The 20,047-nt window shown below is 45.2% G+C and overlaps 1 protein-coding gene across 1 annotated transcript in view; it reads right to left on the reverse strand.

Moving 5' to 3' along the window:
* Nucleotides 1-19,180, reverse strand: part of RCAN1 (regulator of calcineurin 1) — a 99,228-nt gene extending 80,048 nt beyond the window's left edge. The window contains exon 1 of the mRNA XM_036880245.2: nucleotides 18,778-19,180. Within this exon, the coding sequence (XP_036736140.2) occupies nucleotides 18,778-19,020 (243 nt within the window). The 5' untranslated portion in view covers nucleotides 19,021-19,180. The remainder of the gene's footprint in view (nucleotides 1-18,777) is intronic.
* Between the last annotated feature and the right edge of the window lie 867 nt (nucleotides 19,181-20,047).

The raw sequence follows: 20,047 nt of genomic DNA on the forward strand, positions 1-20,047 counted from the left end.
ATGAAGACAAGACCAGGCTCAGGGCTTGGAGCATCCTGAAGGGCTCCAAGGCACAGCCAACCTCTGAGTCCAGTCACGTGCCCATGCTGGATGGCATCACGGGTAACTGCTGGTGGGCATTCACTGCAAAAGGAGCTAAGTTTCCCCTTACCTAGATCACAATAAAATTTGACTCTACTTTATCCAGACTAGGACTTCATATGATGTTCTCAATGTCCTTTAGTTACAGAAAAGCTCACTGTGAGCTGCTCCCATATGAAAAAGCAATATTAATAGCAAAGCACCAATATTTCTAGGTCAAAAATGCTCAGATATTGGCAACTGATGTGTTCAGACATAATACGAATTAGCGGTCACCCATCAACCACGTGCTAACAGAGTGCCTGCAACTACCAGACAAGGCACCATCCAGTCATACATCACATGCAAACTCACCCTCCCTCAGCCAGCCCTGGACGCATCATCACAAATGATAGAATATAACTGAATAGTTATGAAGGCTTATGACAGGCGCTGGGTTGCCACCCTGAAGCACAGCTTCCTTTTGGGAGGTTATGAAGGGAGGCTAACCTACTTGGTATTTCTGCCCTTTTGCATTCACTGATAACAGGAAGTGCTCTCACGCACGAGCCCACTCCGCCTTTCTCTTAGGGGCAAGAGGCAGCTATATGGGCTTTAGAGATGAGGTCACAGACCCCCAAGAGATGGGTATACTGGGCCTCAGTGAGTATGCAGTAGGGCTGGGGGCCCTCTGGCTGCTGAGCCAACTGATTGATGCAGAGAAAGGATGTCTAGTTTTCAGAATAGGAAACAGGTTTAGAAGAATATCTAGCAGACAGAAGAAAACTGTCATGGGCTTTCTCTTCATGGGAGTTCTAGGCCAGTTTCTGGCTTCCTGGCTCTCCTCCCCAGCTCACAGAATGTATGTGAGCTGCCCACTGTCATTCCCTGGCAGACACTGATAGAAGGTTCCTGCATCCTAGGTCCCAGGTCAGACACAGGAGTACAGACTATAGAGTCTGGAGTGGTTTTTGCCCTGGATGACCATTGCCTGCTATGGACTTACAATTCTATAATGCATGTAGGAAAAAATCTGCTAACTACACTTGTTTTTTCTTCTGAGGTTGGAGGCCTGGGGCGTCAGTGACATCTGTGCTCTTATCTTCTCATTCAGCATTATGGTCAAGTGATTATTTTCAGAGTTGTTGCAAAATAGAAAAGGGACAAAAATGTTACATATTACTTGTTAAGATCAGAGGAATTTCTGTTCTGACCCCTGAGTTGGAAAGTGAGCCTGCCTAAAATAGACAGACCATTAGCTGGACAGGATATGACCTGTCTTGAGAAAACAGAACTAGCAAACAAGCATGTGGGGAGATAGAACAATTCTGCAGTCAAGAGACACAGCTGACAAAAATGAGACAGTTTCATGACGAGAAGCAGACAACCTGGAGCTCCCGAAAGTCAGTTCATTGCATCTGACTTTTCAGGTCTGAAGTGAAGGGCACAGGGTGAGGCAGAGGGCAGGGGCTGGGATGGCAGTGATACGCGGGCAGCCAGGTGCGCGGGGAGGGGCAGTGTGCGGAGCTGGACCCTGGGCTGCTGCTTCTGAATCCCAGGCAGGCTACCAGCTTGCACACGAACTCTCCAGGCCTCACGGAAGAACAAATGTGTACCTCACACAGAATAAGTGAGGGACCAGAGCAGAGAGGCAGCAGGGCTGACTCTGGGATGAAACAGCCTGAGCCCCAGTCTTGCCTCCTCCCCCAACTCAGCTGTGCCACACTGAGCCAGTGACCCCACCCGATGCCTCAGTGCGACCATCCACAAAGTGGGAAGAACAGCAGCCTTTCTCACAGGGCTGTGTGAGATTAAATGATGCACATTTCTAAGCATGTATACACTGTCCGGCACAGAACAAACTCTATAAAAAGTGTTTACTTAAGCATACACGAGCCACAGGCCATGGGAGGCTGGCACATAGCAAGTGCTGGGTAAATGGCTGGGAAAAGTCACCAGACCATTTCCCTTTTCTGGAAGTGTTGGGAAGCAGGAAAAGAGGTTCATAAGAGGGGGAGGGAAAATCACCTAGTTTTTAAGCTCTAAGAAACTACTCTAAGGCTCTTCCTTGAAAAAATGGAAAAAAAATGGAGCAACACCTGCAGAAAGAATAGAATGCCAGTAATTTTGTGTTCTGCTCAAGCTGAGTTTGACCTTTCTGCAAATTACTGAGTCGGCTAAGATTGAACACAACCCGGCTATTCATCATAGACTCCACTGTCTGAGGAATGGATCCCAAAGGCCAGCTCTGCAGGTGGGTGCTGTCACCAGAGTGTCTGCAGGAACCCCTGCTGAGAAAGAGTCACACTGAGGTTTGCTCGGCTCCAGCTCAGGAGCTGATGTCATGACTGGCAAACGCTGACGTCAGACAAGCACGCTCCTGGCCACGGGGACAGTGCTGCTCCCAAAGCAACGTGCTGCCCGGACAGGCCTGTGAGCCAGGGTCCCCACAGCTGGATGGGCCCCTGGGGCTGGACAACCTGCTGCAAGGGGCCTGAGACTCTGCTGTCAGATAAGCAGCCACCACTCACTGAGCCAGGATATCCACGTGCCCCTGCCGGGAAAGGGGACTCTCTGGGGTGCCAGGTGCAGCCACTCCCTCCACAGGCCCGCATGCAAATGCCCCAGAGGGGCAGGTGGGCCAGGCCTGGCCTTTGGAGCAGGGAGAGACATCCGCTATGTGAAGGAAACTGCGAAGGGCATTCTGCTGGGCCGGCCCTCTGAGCACGTCTCTGAGCCGGCCCTGGGCTCACGTCAGCCTCACGGGAGCCGGGGAGCCTTTATCTGTGGGCAGGCGGGCTGAGCGAATGAGGGGCAGGGCAGCGCTGAAGCCCAGGCCCAGCGCTCCACCTGCTAGACCCGACCATGGGCCTTCACACGGGAGTGGAGGCTCTCCTGTCAGCCAGAAAAATCAGACTTCCGGAGAGGGCAGGTCACTCCTGCTTCATCTGCATGACTGGCTAGAAGGGAATGCTAAGACCCAAGTGACTGACCAGGGAGCCCCTGGGTAAGAGGGAAAGGGTTGGCTGGAGTAGAAAGAACTCAGAGTGACTTGTGAGCTGTGCTGCGGTTTCTCCACACCTGCAGATCTGGGTCCCGAGGCAGGGCCCTGGCCGCCTTCCCTTCTCCTCGCTGACTCCCCAGCTCACTGCACCTGGGTGCCCTTAAGGTGTAGGCTAGTCACAGGAGATGGTGGCACCACCCTGCTGTCCTGCTGGAGGCTGGAGGAGGGCAATCTTTTAGGAAAAGAACCAGAAAATACATTTGGACCAAAAGGGCACAGTACTGATGTTTCCCGAGGATGCGGGAACGCAGGCCTGATGGCAGACAGGCCAGAAGCAAAACCCAGACAAACAGCCAGGGGCCTTGGCCTCCAGGCCCACAGCACTGCCCTCACTGTGACAGAACTTTCCAGAGCAGAGCAAGGTGACTCAGCTCAACAACGGCACACCACCTGGGCTGACCCCCAGTCAGTGAAGAAGTCAGTGGGGCTGAGTCTGCATATACTGGGACTTAGATAGAGGGGAAGTGAGGAGTAAGGTGAGGGTCAGGCAGAGCAGGAAAAGCACAAAGATGAGAACAAGAAGCCTGGGCTTCTGGGTTCAGTTTTCAGTTAAACTGTGAACTTGCTGTGTGATTTGGGGCCAATTACAACCTCTCTGGGCACAAATGGGCAGCCACTAATTCCTTTCTCACACTCACATCCTGTTCTTTCATGATATGAATGAGGAGCCATGCTGCCTGCTTCTAGCCACGTGTGGCTAATTTAATTAAAGTTAATTCAACTTAAAATGAAAAATTCAGTTTCTCCATCATGTCCACATTTCAAATGCTCAGTGGACAGCTCAGATAAGGAACCTTCCTGTCAACAGAGTGGCACGGGCAGCATTGAGACTGTGTAGATGGAGATCTGTGGGTCATAGAACATATGAAGACTTGTTTAAAAGTGGAATTGAGTGTTGGGTTAGAAGCCATACAAAAACAATGAAAGAGCTGGATGTGTTTGTCGTGTGAAACCAGGTCTAGAAGAGGAAAGCATTAGTCAAAGATATCTGAAGACTGGTTTTTAAAATACCATTCTGCCATGCCAAGGTTATGGTTAATGGTTAAGAGACCAGTGCACTTCCCTTTAAGCTGGTACAAGACAAGGATGTCATCTGCCACCACTATAATTTAATGCTGAAGTGCCATGTGAATGACAGAATAAAACGTAAGTATTGTGAAGAATACGGCAAATCATCACTATTTGCAGATGATAGGATTTTACACCTGGAAAATACGAATGAATCACCAAAACATGACTAGAAAGAGGCATTAATATAGTGATTGGGTATGATGTTAATACACAGAAACAACAACAGAAACAACAATTTTCTTTATACGAAAGTACAAGAAAGCATAATAGAAAAAGAGAGCTCATGTTTTAATATATTTCTTAATTTTACATAAAAATATTTATACTGAAGAATCTAAATCATGGATACAAAAAGAAAAAGGATCTATATGAAGATGTCAAACCTGTATTGATGGGCCTAAATAAGTAGAACAACTTTATAGGACAGTAAGAGTCAGCGATGTCCATGTTCTCTTGGTAGCTCTACAAACCCAAAGCAATCTCACTTAAAATAACACCAGGTTTGGTTGTTGCATTTTTATTTTCATTCTTTTGGTGGGACATATAGGGCAGGGGATAGTTTGAGTGTGACAGAATGAGTGACTCTGAAGTTCATTCACAAAGAAGACCGAGCAAATGAAACTGGCCAGGAAAGTAAATTCTGAAAGAGGAGAAAACAATTAAAATAGCCCTTTTAATTGTTAAATAAGGCGAAAATGTAAGGCTTTAGTCGTTACAATAGTATGAAGCTGGTTCTGGAATGGACAAAAAGATCGACAGAAGAGCCCTCATTTACATACATGTGCCCATTTAGGTGGTATTATAAATCTACAGGATTTGGAACTCAGAGGCAACATGCAAAAAAGAAAACCAGAAATGTAACACTTATTATTTCTTGCACAAAAATGGCCAGTGAACTAAAGTCAAACATCAAAAATAAGATGTGAAAGTACTAGAAGAAAACATACTCCTATACATCTTGGCCCAGGAAAGGCCTCTCCAGCCTGGAGGGAGGAAGGCAAAATTTCTACATCTGAACTAAAAATAAAAAGAATAAAAATTTCTCTGGGTAAAAATGCCATAAAATCAAATGGCAAGCTAGGGGAAATTTCCTCAATCTATATGCTGAAGTACCAATTTCCTTAATATACAAAAAACTCTTACAAATTCATAAGTACAGACAAAAATTTACCAGAAAAGTAGCAAAAGATACAAACAATCAATTTACAGGAAAAAAATGACAATAAGCATAAAGATGGTCAACCTTCTCCTAATTAAGGAAAAGCAAATTAAAACAGAGATACCATTTTTCACTTATCAAAGATCTGGGCAATGATTTGAAATGATTTATAGTTCTGTGTTTGGCAAGAATGTGGGAGAAAAGGAACTCATGCTTTGCAGCTGGTAATATAAATTAGTATAAATATTTTAGAAAGCAAATTGATGTATCTATCAAAATGCAGAATAACCATATTCTCTGACTCAGATATTCCACTTCTACAAATGTATGTCACATATTTACACAAGTAAACATAACAATCCTGCTTGCAACATTATTTATAATAGGAAAAAAAAAACCTAGAAACAACCTAAATATCTATCAATAGGAATTGCTGGTTAAATTATGTTATATTCTTATAATAATGGAACACCAGGCAATAATCAAAAGGGATGCACCAAGTCTAGTGGAAAGAAGTCCACAATATTTTAAAAAGACAAGTAGCAAGTGAGTATACATAGTATGAGAGTGTATAAATATATATAATTGCATATAATACGGTACATATTTAATTGCATTTATCTCTCTATATACCATACATATGTTTATACATGCATAGAACATGCATGAAAGAGTACACATAAAACTTGACAGAGATTATCTCTAAGAAACAGGTTAAGAGAAGAGGATGGGGGCTATGTAGTAAATGCTCTTTTTATTTTTATGGCTAAATATTACTGTTGTAATGAATTACTCTTCAAATCACACAACAGTCTAGACAATTGTAATAACCCATAGTTGGTATTCAGCAAATGATACTTACTATGAGTTATGCTCCTGAGAAAGTTCTCCCAAATGCTATTACATACTCTTACACCAGCACAGTGTGGAGCTAATGCAACGGTGGGTAACTTTTTTGCTAAACTCAGGTTGTAATGGCTGTTTTTGGCTAGAAGGCTAGATAAGGGGTGAGTTACCTTGGACCAAAAAGCAGAGAACTGGCTCCAAGAACTAGAAGCCCAAATCATACCATGCTAAAACCCCTCACTCGAATCTTTAGTCCCCACTGGTGTGCAATCATCTGGAATTACTGTAACTGGGGACAGACTAGTTGGTGACATGCTGTTGGGGGATAATCTTCACATTTTTAAAGATTGGTTCATTTAATTAAAAGCATAGCAGGCCACTGAGTACTAAGCAGACACCATGCATTTCATGAAGGAAGGTCATCTTTGCTGGCATGATCTAATGGAAACCAGGGTAGCCTTCAGAGATAAGATCACAAGTTGATTTTGCCCTCTTAAGAGACGATTGGCAACGAATGACCAGCTACTTTCTGTCAAGGGTGCTAGAGGCTGGATGATCCAGTGGGTGGAGACTTAGCATATGACAAGGAATTTCTGAAAAGATCTATGTGTCTGCAAAAAGTCTTCTAAGAACAAAAGCTAAGAGAGGAAGGGAAGCGGAAGAGAGAGAAGAAAGATGGGAGGAAGAGAGGGAGGGGAAATTTCCCCTCATCGGCAAACATGGCATTTCTTTTTCAATTACAGGAATTAAAAAAAATTTTGCTAGGAAGCCTAGGATTTATCATCAGTTAAAATGGCTTTACAGTTTATAGTTTATGGTTTTATATCCGTTATCTTATCGGAGAGATAAACTAGTGTTTAGTTTTTAAAGGTGTTTTCAATTTTGTAACAATGCTCGTTCCCTGTTAGATTCTTTGCCTATGCATCTACACGTAATGCCAAGCCATGCTCCTCTTCTGCTATAACACATCTGACTGTAAATGTTCAGCAACATTTCAGTCTGTTAATTTCTTACACATATGCATGCACACACATTGCACATGCACATTAACACAATAATTTTAAAGCTGCAGTGCCATTAATAATTTTAATTATTAAAAAGATAGTTTGTGCAATTTCTGGATGTGCCTAAGTTACTCCTGGAGAAATAAGGTTAGTATTTAATGGACCTAAAACAACAAGATTTTCATCTTTATGCTGGGCTTCTGCTTCCAGTGCTGCACAAATATTTATTAAGAGCCTGCTCTGTGGCAGACCCTGTCTAGGCACAGGATAGTGGTGAGCAATATGGAGACTATAATCTTTGCATTATAATAACAATTTTGATAAGTTGCTAATGTGTACTAAGCACTTACTACATACCTGGTATTATTCTTAGCCCTTTATTTATATGCTCTTTCTTTATCCTCAGACCCCTGTGAGGTATGTACTTTTATTATCCCATTTCACAGATACTGAAGCATAGAGAAGTTAAGTTACTTGCCCAAGGCCACAGAGCCAGTTGCTGGCAGGGCAGGGATTTGAATTCAGGCTGACTTGGCACTGGGGCCCCCCTCCTAACCACTGCATCATACCACCTTAACATGAATAACTCCAAAGTAAGGTAGGAATTTGTCCACAAAGAAGGGTGGGCCCTCATGGGTAATGTATGCACACACCCTCATTCATTTCCATTCTTGGTTGAGCCATGAAAATAGGCTTAATAACAAGCAGCAAGAAAACTTGCGAGTATCTTATGATCTGTTAACTATTTCCCAATATAGTTGACACTGGAAAAATGTGGGGATTGGGGCACCCCCAACAGTCAAATATCCACATATAACTTTTGGGTCCCCAAAATTTAACTACTAATAGTCTATTGTTGATTTTATGGTAGTAAATGACTTAATATAGACTAGTATCTACATATATTTTATGCGTTCATGATATACCTAACTTTTTCTTAAAATTTTTGGTATTTCTAGGCTGCATGGTTCATCTGTAAGAGATTTCCCAGAATCCCTCCAGAAGCCAGAGCAGTACATAATTCTGGACACATCCGAGGACAGGGGCTCCCACGAGAGAGAACATTCCTCTCCACGGGTCAGGTGACCTCTGCTCCTGTACAAGCTTTGCCTTTTAAAAGTGATCTTTGTAGTAACCTAATATCTGAAGCCAGCTCCGAAAATTCCCCATAGCTCTGAAATAAAGTGTGTTTCATCTGAGTGACATCTCTGTATTCCTTTGTGCCCATCAGTTGAGTCACTGTCCACATGAATTGCAGTGAATCTGAGCATGGGGCAGAGGTCGCAAACTTGTGCCCAGACGGCTGGAGTAGGAGGGCTGTTCCTGTAGATAGTCCTTCCCCGCCCACCACTGGGTTTCCAGTTCTAACTGAAGGGGGCTGTTGCCCACTCACAGTAAAGGGTCCATTCAGGGGGATGGCTCTCATCCCCCTGGTTGTCAGCTAGGGGTGGGGAGGGGGTCTCTCCACTTTAAAGTTTCAACTACAAACTTCTCTTTATAAAAGTGTCTTTTGTGGTACAAGGAGTGACTTCTCCTTCCTGAAAATGCACTTTCTGGCTTAGATGCTTGAAATAAAGTCTAAGCCAGCTGCCAGGCTCCACCACCGAACATACGGGAAGTTACTTCCCCCTGGTGGTGAGCACTGGTGTTTTAAACAGCATCAGACTAGCTCTCACGGCAAAGCTTTCTGTGCTTCTTCAACGAGGAGGGGTGGGCTGGGCGGGGGGTGGTCAGAGACCCCCTGCTGTTTGGCAGCCCCACCCCCAGGCGGGGTGCTGGGGTCGGTCTTGCCCGTTGTGGCTGACTTGACAGTAGATGATTTTCTCCTTGTTTGCATGTTCTGGGTTATCTTGGGCACAGTGGGGGTGGAACAGGGGAGGATTAAATGAGCAGTATAAAAAACAGTGGGCTGGGAGAAAGGCGACCTGTGATAAAGTTCTAGTTCTGCCAATATCTAGGGAGCACCTGAGGCAACGTCATCAGCTCTGAGCCTTGATTCTTCCTTGGAGAAATGCACAACTTAGGCCTGAGAGTCCTTCCTGCTCTGATTCTGTGAGTGTGACAGCGTCCAGAGTCAGCTATCCAGTTGCCATGGGGTTCTGGGGGTTGATTAGTTTTGCAAAGGAGAAGTCTTCCTCCATAAAGTGTGTAAATACAGTATTTACCTTAGAAGACTGTAAGAAGGATTAAGTAAAATGATGTACATAAAGTATTTGGCACAAACAGTAGATAGGGTGCTTGTAATCTATTGTAATTTTACTTACACATAATTGCTAATTACATAACTTATCATCCAAACTTAAGGATAAAAGAAGGTGCTACTAATAAATTTCCATGGACAAACTGGGACATACTGTCATTCCATCAATAATAGCCATCAGGAGATCTGGAAACGTCCCCAGTAATCAAGGCTTTAAAAAAAAAAGTGTCACTCAAAGGTTCTGGCTTTATGAGGCTCTATCTTTGGCAACTGGACAGAATCATTCTGGGGTCAGTAAACTCTCTGTGACACAGGTCTCCTTAGATCAATCCTATGTAAATTTCCAAGGCCAATTAAAGACCTTAATGTTTAAGTTAAAGACTTAATGTTTAAGTGGCCGAAATTTAACTTCCTCTCTAGCTACAAACTAGCAGACAGGCTGCCCCTTGACACATGTAGGATAGAAAAGGAGCATGGGTCTGAAGGAAACGAGGGTATGTCACCCCAACATGCATCCCTCTGACATAAGTTATTTTGAGCTGAAGGCAATTAAGAGGCAGCATACGCAAGAAAAGCTCTCTCTTCCTCTCCCCCTTTTCTGCCTAAAGGCAGGGTATAAATTCTCCTTTTAATGGAGATGACTCTAGGCTCTTATCAGCAGAGAAATGGTACCAGAGGCACCTGCAAACAAACCCTACCCTATTAGTTTCCTCCCACATATTTACCTTCCCACACTTTGCTGCTGCTTGGAGGCCTAACACTGCTGTCCTCCGCCCTGTCATTCCTCTGCAAATGTGTTCTTTGTTGAAGAGATTTTATAAGCCGAGTTCTAAGCCTCCGCTTTGAGTTATGTTTTGCTAAGGTATCTCCCAAGTGATGGGCGCTCCATGCATTCATAGCTGTGTGTATTTCTCTTGTTAATCCGGCTTTTTATTACAGAGCTGCAGCTGTAAACCCAGGATGGGCAGAGATGAGGTTCAGTCTCCCCTGCAGTGGAAGGGTGGAAAGCTGGATGCATGAGAACTAGTATTATACTGGAGAAATTCTCTTCCTGAGCAAATTCCTACTTAGAAGAGCCTGATGTAACATGTGGGGTGCAAGCGAGCGAGGGGCAAAGGGGCCAAGTCACACTGTTAGAGGAGTACAGAGCCATGTTATTTTGAGAGCCAGAAATGACCTCACAAAGATTATCCAATTGACCCTGCTCATTTTATTGAGGTCAGGTTGAATGACTTGCCCAAGGACACGTGGTTTATTATGGATCTAAGCTCTTTGGTTGTATTTACCTAACACACACAATAGAAAACTAATCATTTCACAGGCCTGCGGGCCTGTGAGCCCCATGAATGGAGGGGAGGGGTCTGTGACTCACCAAGGGCTGGATCCAGGGCTGTGCCCCCTCACACTGACCTCACCATCACCACGGCGTGGGAGGCACTGCCTACATTCTGTAACCGAGGCCAGGCTCAGCGAGATTGACTGACTCACTGGGGTCGCACAGCTGGTATTACAACCAGCACAGAGCTCAGAACATAGCAGGCACCCAATAAATATTTGTTGAATAAATGAATGAGTGAACAAGTGAAGTGATGGAGCCAGGATTCAAATCCGGGTGTGCCCCAGTGCCCAGGCACTGCCTTCTGCTTAAACACAAGAATATCATCAAGGCTGCCATCATGAACCATAAGCATTCAAATACATCCATTAAATATAAATAAATGGCTGAAAGAATAATAGAGTTGTAAATCATCTGAACCTCAGTTTCCTGTGTATAAAAATACTTTCTTCACAGACTTGTCTTAGAGTTTAAATAAGATGTGAAAGATATGAAAAAGTCATGTGTATTACTGAATACTGTTAAGGCAAGTGCAGCACAGGCTTTGGAGTGACTAAAAATAGCTTTAAATCATAGCACCAGCACTTACTTGGGACGTGGGACAGGTTACTTGGCCTCCTCTGGCCTCCTTCCAGAGTCTGTTGATGGAGATGATAATGGTACCTATTTCATTGAGTTCTTGTAGAAAGTTGAAATGATACATATTACACATCACACAGTTCACATTAATGAATGAAAACTATTTTATTTTAAATATTTAATATTTAATATAAAGCAGAAAGCTTAAAAAAATAAAAGGTCATAAAGTAAAACAAGCTATTGTTACGTTAAGTGAAAAAACCCCAAAATTTAGCTATCTGAATTGAATGACATTATTATCTTTTAATTCTGAATTCAGGCCAACCTCAAATACCTCTTCCTATGGTGTTAATTATGACCACACATGGGAATTTCATACTGCACCTGCTGAAATTAGTAATGAAAGGAAAACTACTGAACCTTCCCAACATAAACAGGTTTAGTTGCCAAGCTCTTCTTTCAGAAATGTGGTGGCAAACAGCTTTTGACACTTCAGAAACTTAATAATCTACCAATAATCCTATCAATGAGGTATTTGAAGTTGTGGAATCTAAAACTGTGTTTTTTTATAGAGCTGAAGCTAAAAAAATAAATGCTATTAGAAAATACCTTAATAAACATTTCTGGCCATTAAGTTTTCCAAAAAGTTGCAAAAGTTTACAAAGAAAAAAATGTACTCCTAAATAGCTACGTGGTAGGCAGCCTGGGAGATGGCCCCAGGGATCTCCACCTGCTGGTATACATGCCTCGGTGTAAGCCCCCGACTCCCTTGCGGGTGAGCTGCACTTAGTGATTCACTTCTAATGAACAGAATACTGCAAAAGTGGGATATCACTCGGACATTAGGCTTGTGAATTCCATTCCTCTCACATGCCATTCCTTGCTTGCCCTGAGGAAAGCCAGCTGCTGTGTTGGGAGCTGCCCTACAGAGAGGCCTGTGTGGCAAGAAAATGAGGGAGGCCTTGGCGACCAGCCACCAAGGGACTGAGGCTCTCAGTCTAACAACCCACCAGAAACACAATCCCACCACCAACCATGTGAGTGAGTCTGGAAGCACTAGGCCTTCAGTTGATCCTTCAGATGAGACCACAGCTGATACTTATTGCAGACTTTAAGGCAGGGCACCAAGCTAAGCCATCCCTGGATTCCTGACCCACATAAACTGTGAGATAATAAACATTTGTTTTTTTAAACCACTAAGTTTTGAGTTAGTTACACTGTAATAGATAACTAATACTCTAACTTCTACTGTATGTTTACTATGTCCTGGTTACTATGACAAGCATTTTATATATATCATAAGATGTAAGCACTAATGGTACCCCAATTTTACATGCAGGGGAAAGTAAGGCACAGTAAGATAAACAGCTTCTTCAGAGCCGCACTGCGTAAGTGGCAGAAGCATGCTTAGGATCCATCCGCTTAGCCATTATGCAGTACTGCTTCCTCATACATTTCAGTGCGGAGTATGAGCACAATAAACAGTTAAATTTTTAGAGGTTAGAAAATAAATAAAACCATTGTATAGCAACTAAATGAAAAAGAGTAAAGAACGTCTACAATGACTGAAATTTGTACAATATGAAGCCAACCCTTTCCACAGCATCCGACTTTGAGTTAGTGTAACTACTATTTTCATGATGTTGTGTTTTGAAAATGTTTGTTTTGCCTAAGAAGGACAGAAGAGCTATTTTTACTTCCTATTGCCGTGGCATGGCCTGTCAATGCTCAGAGAACACACGTAGTTGTTTATCATCTCATTAACTGTCAGCATTCCCATAGTTTGATGGTGACTAATATTCACAAAGAAAAATACTCTCTCTCACGACCAAATTCTATTTCAAATGACTGGCACTCCCCCACAGCTAACAATTGTGCACAGACAATCGAGGAGCCCATCTCTCCCCCACCTCAGCACATACTGATGCATGCGCAGCTGCTGGGAGCTGAATGGGAGTGGTGCCATCACAGAACAGGGCAAACAGGACCCTCAGTGACATGTACGACAAACAGTGGACTGTGTCACCTGATGACATTTTTAATAAGAAAGAAAGAATATAGCCCGAAACACTGGAATCACCCTCTGCTTTAGCTGTGCTGTTCTAATAAAGAATTTTTTTTTCTTATATAACTGTCTTGGGGCTTGAAACGTCTGTAATTGCAGACAATAGCATTTAAAGCTACTGCTCAAAATGCTTTGAGCAATGGATGGTGGTGGCAGACTAAGCTGAAAAGGAAACCTAATGCTTCCCAGGGCGTGGAGTGGTGAGGAGGAATCAGAGAAACCTCACGAGTGCAAAGAAACATGTGGCTGATTTGAGAGTCAGAAATCCTAAAACTAGGGAAGTAGTGGATAACTTCTAAAATAAACTTTGCATGTATATAGCACATAGACTTTCTTTTTACATATGACATTCTGAACATTCCCAAATAAATTAAACCATACAAAACTGGTTTAATATCTCTGCTTTTGAGGAGGTTTAAGAGGAAATTTAAAGCTTAATTAAGTCTGAGAAACCGCATGCCTATGACTCTAGGGTGAAAAGTGAAAATGGCCTAAAGATGCCTGGATTTTACACTGTAATGAAGGGTAGTTTTTACTATCCACTGGAACGGCACATTTTACAGCATGCTGCCTGGACTGACTTGTAATAGGAACAGGCAGAAACACAGCCAAGTATATGCAATCTCCTCATGAGTGGAAACTATGCACATCAGCTATGCCACCATAGATCTTAAAGTCATTTTGACCATCAAATTACTATTGAATGAAATCTTGGGAGGTTAAGTCTGGGATCTGACATTTGGGTGGACAGTAAGGGGCAGCGTGAGAGGATGTACACAAAGGCCAAGGGCCCAAGGTTAAAGTAAATGCTCTTATCTCCTGGGTCACCTGCCCAGGGCTGAGGCTGTAGGGGGCTGACAAGTAGTCAGCTTGCTCTCCAGCTACAAGGTCAAATGCCACTTAGGAGGCAGGTGCCAGACTAAGAGCCTGACTCCCATTTGAGACTCAAGGAAATCAAGGCACAGATCTGCCTCAAAATGGAACCCGATGGTCAAGTCAATGGTCTTTTCATGGTACAGCAGTGCCTCTGGTCAGACAAAACCCTCTCTGGCTTGGACAATGGTTCTTAACCTTGACTCTCAACTGGAACCACCTGGGGAGCTTTCCAGGGGTTTCCCAGCCCCTGAGACTGGAAGTGATCTGGAACAGGCTGGGCAGGGGAGTTTTTAAAGCTCCTCAGGGATGCTAATGTGCGGCTAAAGTACAAACTGCTCAGGGGTCTTCACTGACACAAAGAACTCAGACATCCTCAAATCCCTCTTATGTCTATCAGAATATTTCATGTTATTAAAAAAAAGTCATGGCAGTATCACAAATCTGAAGGGGGCCTTTGTTGTAAGAAAAGTGAGTTTATTCACTAGAGAAGAGTAAATTCTTCTGTGATTAGCATTTTCTGACTTAGCCTTCAGGCAAAGCTTCATTAATCAAATATATATTCATGTTTCATGAATATGAAACAGAAAATATGACAGCAGAAAAAATGGTATTTGTTTCCATTACTGTATGGAACTACATTTACTGACTTGGAAACTAAAGAATATTATTTCAGAACTCTCAAACTTCTGGTTAGCTTCGTGATGACTGAGTAAACTCTTATTCTAGGGAACCAACGAACCACTGCAAGCAATCCCATGTCACATGCAGGCACTGGTTCAGACATTGCTGGGCTTGCTCAGTTAGAAGAAAGGTTTCCAAAAGAGTACGGTGATGGAATATGCTAGGCAAATGTCTGCACCACACAAAAAAATCATATTTTAATAAAAATTTTCATTCATTCGTAACGGTATGAATCTCTCCAATAACATTACTTGAAATTAATGATACAATCTGTTATTTATTAGATAAACATTTACTGAACATATTCATTATAAATTTATATTAGTGATGACCCAGCTAACAAAAACAAATTTTACCTATCAGACCCCACTGTTACAGCTAGAAAGATGGCTTCCGATGTAAATTCCCAAATTAATCGGTAGTCCAGGTCAATTTCTTTCTTTACTTTAAGACTAAGTTTAGAGAAAAATATGAACACATGTAAAGAAGTTTGACACAGTCTTTTTCCTTCACACTCTCTGCCATGGTCTGAGTGTTTGTGTTCCCACCAAATTCATATGTTGACATCTTAACCTTCAAACGTGAAAAACGTGAAGGTATTGTCAGGAGGGGCCTTTGGGAGGAGATTAGGTCATGAGGGTGGGACCCTCACAGTGGGATTAGTGTCCTGATCAGAAATTCCACCCCCACACGCAACTTCCTCATCCCTTCTACAGGGGAAAAGACAACTGAGAAGTCTGCAACCTGTAAGAGGCCCACCCGACCATGCTGGCCTGCAGAACTGGGAGAGAGAAATGCCTGTTGTTTATAAGCTACCCAGTCGGTGGTGTTTTGTTACAGCTGCCCTGACGGGCTGAGACACCGTCACTCACCCAAGTGACCCTCCAGCAGACTGGTTAAGGAGAAGGGAGGCCAGACCACCACCCCAGGGACTTCTGTCAGCAGTGCTGCCAATGAGCCACCTATTCAAGTGTCAGACACCCGCAGCCTGAAGTGGAATCACATTCTCGTTACACCACCAAAGGTGACATGCCAGCCTTAAGGAAGAATGGCCTTTACAATAATAACACTATCAGACTGAAACCTCAGAAGCCTCATCTTCCCACCTTGAAGGATGGTTTTAGCTAAATAACAAACTATAGTTCACGGAAAGGCCTCCCAAGGGCCTGCAGTGATTTCTGATCTCATTGCCTTGTTTCACAGAGCTGTTTGCCTTCAGTGGCTGGAACTCCCTTAGCCCAGTGGGTTTTTGTGTTTTTGCTGATTGTTTTACATCTTGCAGGACCCTATGGATGGGGAACCAAGGCACCAAGCTCCCCTGCCCCCATTCTGAAGCTCCTGACCCTCCCAAAGGAGAGGCTCAGACCTCTTCCTCCATCTCCAGCACCACCACCAAAGTCCGAACACTTCCATAGCCCCCAAGATAGCTGAAGTCAAGAGCCTTCTACAGGCCCTCCTTGCTTCCTCTCTTATCCACCCAACCTCCTTCCCCAAAAGACATTCTCCACCCAGCTTTGCAATTAGAGTAACATCTAAATCCCTACAGGGCCTCCGAGGCCCCCCACTGATCACCTCTCACTACCCAGCAAGCAGCTTTGCACCCTGTGAATGCACAGCTTATTCCTGCACAGGAGCTTGTGCATTTGCTATTCCCTCTGCCTGGAGGCTAGCCACACAAATCCATACCAGGAGCTTCTTTCTGTCAGCCAAGGCCAAGCTGTGCAGACAAGCCTTCTGGGGCCACTCAATCTAAAGTCCTCTTTACCACTCCCTGAGTCACATCCCAATTCTGTATTTTTTTGTGTGCAGCTGCTGCTAGGCAGCTCCTCTGCTAGGGTTCCAGCAATACTACATTCTCCCCTCCAGCCCACACCCCTTGTGATTGCCTCAGTCCTGCCCCAGAATGGGTTCTTCATTAAAACCTCTTGAACCCTACAGTGTCCCTGTTAGGACCTGATTGATACCACCCAGCCCATCTCCCCTCCTTGGTCACCCTCTATCACATTATCCTGTTGTATTTTCTCCACTGCACTTATTCCTACTCTGAAATTACCTTGTTCACTTAACTGCCTATTGTTTTCTCCTCAACCACTAGAACAGAAGCTCACAATGTTCAAATCTCTATCCACTGTGCCTGAAACAGTGCTGGGAGCATGTAAGCATTCAATAAACACCAAAAGAAAGGTGAATGAATGAATGCTAGCCCACTGTCTCTGCTCAAAACATGACCTTGTTATTAAGACCTTCCATGATCCTCTTAATGTAAAACTACAACCTTCCTGCCCTCCTAGACTGTCACTCCCTCTGGGGGACAAAAAAGTCAGCCCTGAAGGCAGGAACGCTGTTTTACTCATTGATGGGCCTGCAGAGCCTACAACAATGCCTGGCCCACAGTAGTCTCAATAAACATTTGTTAAAATGAATAGCTAGTGTGCAAAATTTCATACAAAGCAATTTCAGGATTGTCCCCAACACTTACTGGGAAGACTACAGAACGATGAATTGTTAGACACCCCAGCATCATCACAGACTTACATGACCTGACCTTGTTCCATTAGAAAGAGCCTAGGCCCCCTAAGAAAGAAACTTGAAATGCTGGCTAGACCTGGGCCTCAGTAAGATGAGTTTGACCCCGGATTTTTGACAATCATTGCTTTAGAAAGCATGCACAGAAGCTTACCTAAGCAAGCAGACATTGTAATCATTTCTGAAAGTAGATGGGGATATGAATTATAAATAAATGGGCACCACTCTTGGTTCCATAGTGGTGTTCCTCTCGGCTGTACACTTCAACTACAGTTCATTGACAGTATTTGCAGACCCAGAGCCAAGGCCAGAAAGCGTCAATTTTTTTGATAGCTGCTCTCTGAATGAGGCATATCTCTCAAAGACAGGCTTTATTCTGCAACGCCTACATTGTCCAAATTTATTCTGCACATTAATTGCAGATTTGAAATAAATTCCTTCTCTCCATCATCACCATTGACTACTCATATTTGGCCCCTCAGCTTCAAAGTATTTAAACTGGCTTGGAAAGTTAAAAAGAAAAAAAACAAAACTCCCAATGTACTCAGTGTCCCCGGTGGTGGCATGTCACCCCTTCTGAGATCAAGATTCTTGACTAAATATCCTAAAGGCCTAGAAAATGGGCCCCTTTCCCCCAACACCATTCAACCAAAACTGGCCAACCGGAGGATGAGCAACCACGAATCTTCACCCAAACACTGGCTTTTTTTCCAATAGTGCAGATTGAGAACGCAGGACGTCGTACTATTTATGAGCAGCGAATCACGTCGCTGCTCAATGTCTGTTTCCTTATCCCTGTGAATGGGGTGAGACCCACTCCCACTCCACCCCCCTCAAATGAGTAAGTGCAGGGCAGTAAACGCCGCAGAGGCGACGATGCAGAGCTCCTGGCCACTCCGGGTGCTAATTCATCCCTTGACTGTCTCCTACTTAGTCCCCCTCCCTGCCCGAGTAGACAACGGGGCAGGGGCGTCGCTGGGAGGGCGGTTACCAGCTCTGGTCAAAGGCCAGGCGCTCCCCTCGGGCGAGCTGCGCAGGCGTCCGGGCAGGTGCTCTGGCACCGGGAGCCCGAGGAGCGCGCCCCGCCCCAGCCGAGGCTACCACCCAATCCGGACTGGAGGGGCCCGCGGCGGGGCGCCCGGGGACGTCGCTGCGTCCCCGGCGGTCGCCTCTGCGCTCCGCCGGCGGCCCGGGCTGGAGAAGCTGCCTTGGGCCGGCCGGGACCGAGGCGCTGCGCTGCGCCCCGCGCCGCCTCCTCTGGGCAACAAGTGTCCGCCCGCCGCCCGACGGCCCGCCCGGCCCGGGCTCACCCGGCACAGGCCGTCCACGAACACGCGCGGGTCCAGGTGGCAGGCGATGGTGGCGCTGGGCAGGTCCTGCAGGTCCACCTCCTCCATCGCACAGTCGATGAAGCTCCAGTCGCCGCCGCCCTCGTCGGCCTCGGCCGCCCCCGAGAACGGCGCGAAGGGTCGCAGGGTGGCCCCGGGCCGCGCTCGCGCTTCAGCCGCCTCGGCCGCTTCCCTGAGCGGGGGCCCGGCTGCGCCGTCCTCCATCCCCGCGCCCGCGCGTCCCCGCCGGCTGAGCCGGGCTCGCGCGCGGGAACCCGGCGCTCTCCCGTCCGCCGGCTCCGGTTAACCCCTTCGGGCTCGCGTCGCCGGCCGCCACGGTCACCAAGGCTCCGGAGACGCGGCCTCCCGCGCCGTTCCCGCCCGCCCAGTGCGGGGCGGAGCTCGGGAGGACTCAGCGGAGGAGGGTCCTTTAAGGCCGGCCTCCGCAGTGTTGTTGTCTCCCGCCCTCCCAGGAAACAAAGCCAATAAGAGAACGAGATTATTTTTACGTCATCCCCATTCGGCCGCCTTCAGCCTGAAGCCCCGGGGTGGCCCTGTTTGTTAGGGGCAGAGGCCTGTTCAGCCGGTTCCGCTTTTCTGACGACTGGTGCCGGCTGAATGGCGCGAGGTGGGATCTGGGGCGCCCGGATGGTAGCCGGAGAGACCTCACTTCTGTGGTTCCCATGCGTGACACCTTGAGGCACCTACGTCAACTTGTGGGAATTTAAGCGTGATCCAGGGCTGCCTTCGACTCGGTGTCCATTACAACGGGTTAGACGCTTACCGTATATTATCACATAGAGTCGCAAATAAAGATTGAACTAGACCATGACGATACCTTGCTTACCATTTCAGCTTATTAGTCATTATATCATTTTTCGATATTTATATAATCTGAAGTAATTTTTTGAATTTCAGTATATGCTGTGTGCAATAGCAGATAACAAAAGAAGGAAAACATTGGTCCTTGCCTTTGGGGAGTTTACAGAAGGAAAGCTGAGGTCCTCAAATAAACGTAACTTTTCCCCCTCTCTTCCTGCAAAACAGAATTCCTTCACCATGTAGGACAAGTGGTACCATGAAAACTCGGGTCTGAATTTCAGTTTTGTCGTTAGTTACTTGGACAATTTACCTGAATTTGTGGCTTCATCTGAAAAATGAGGTCATATATGGTAAGAATTCAGTAAGCATCCAATAAATGGTAGCTCTGTTAATGTGTACGGTTCTTAAGACGTGAAATTAGGCCTGTATT

The sequence above is a fragment of the Manis pentadactyla genome, chromosome 1 (genome assembly GCF_030020395.1).
Source record: "Manis pentadactyla isolate mManPen7 chromosome 1, mManPen7.hap1, whole genome shotgun sequence".
Taxonomy (NCBI): Eukaryota; Metazoa; Chordata; class Mammalia; order Pholidota; family Manidae; genus Manis; species Manis pentadactyla.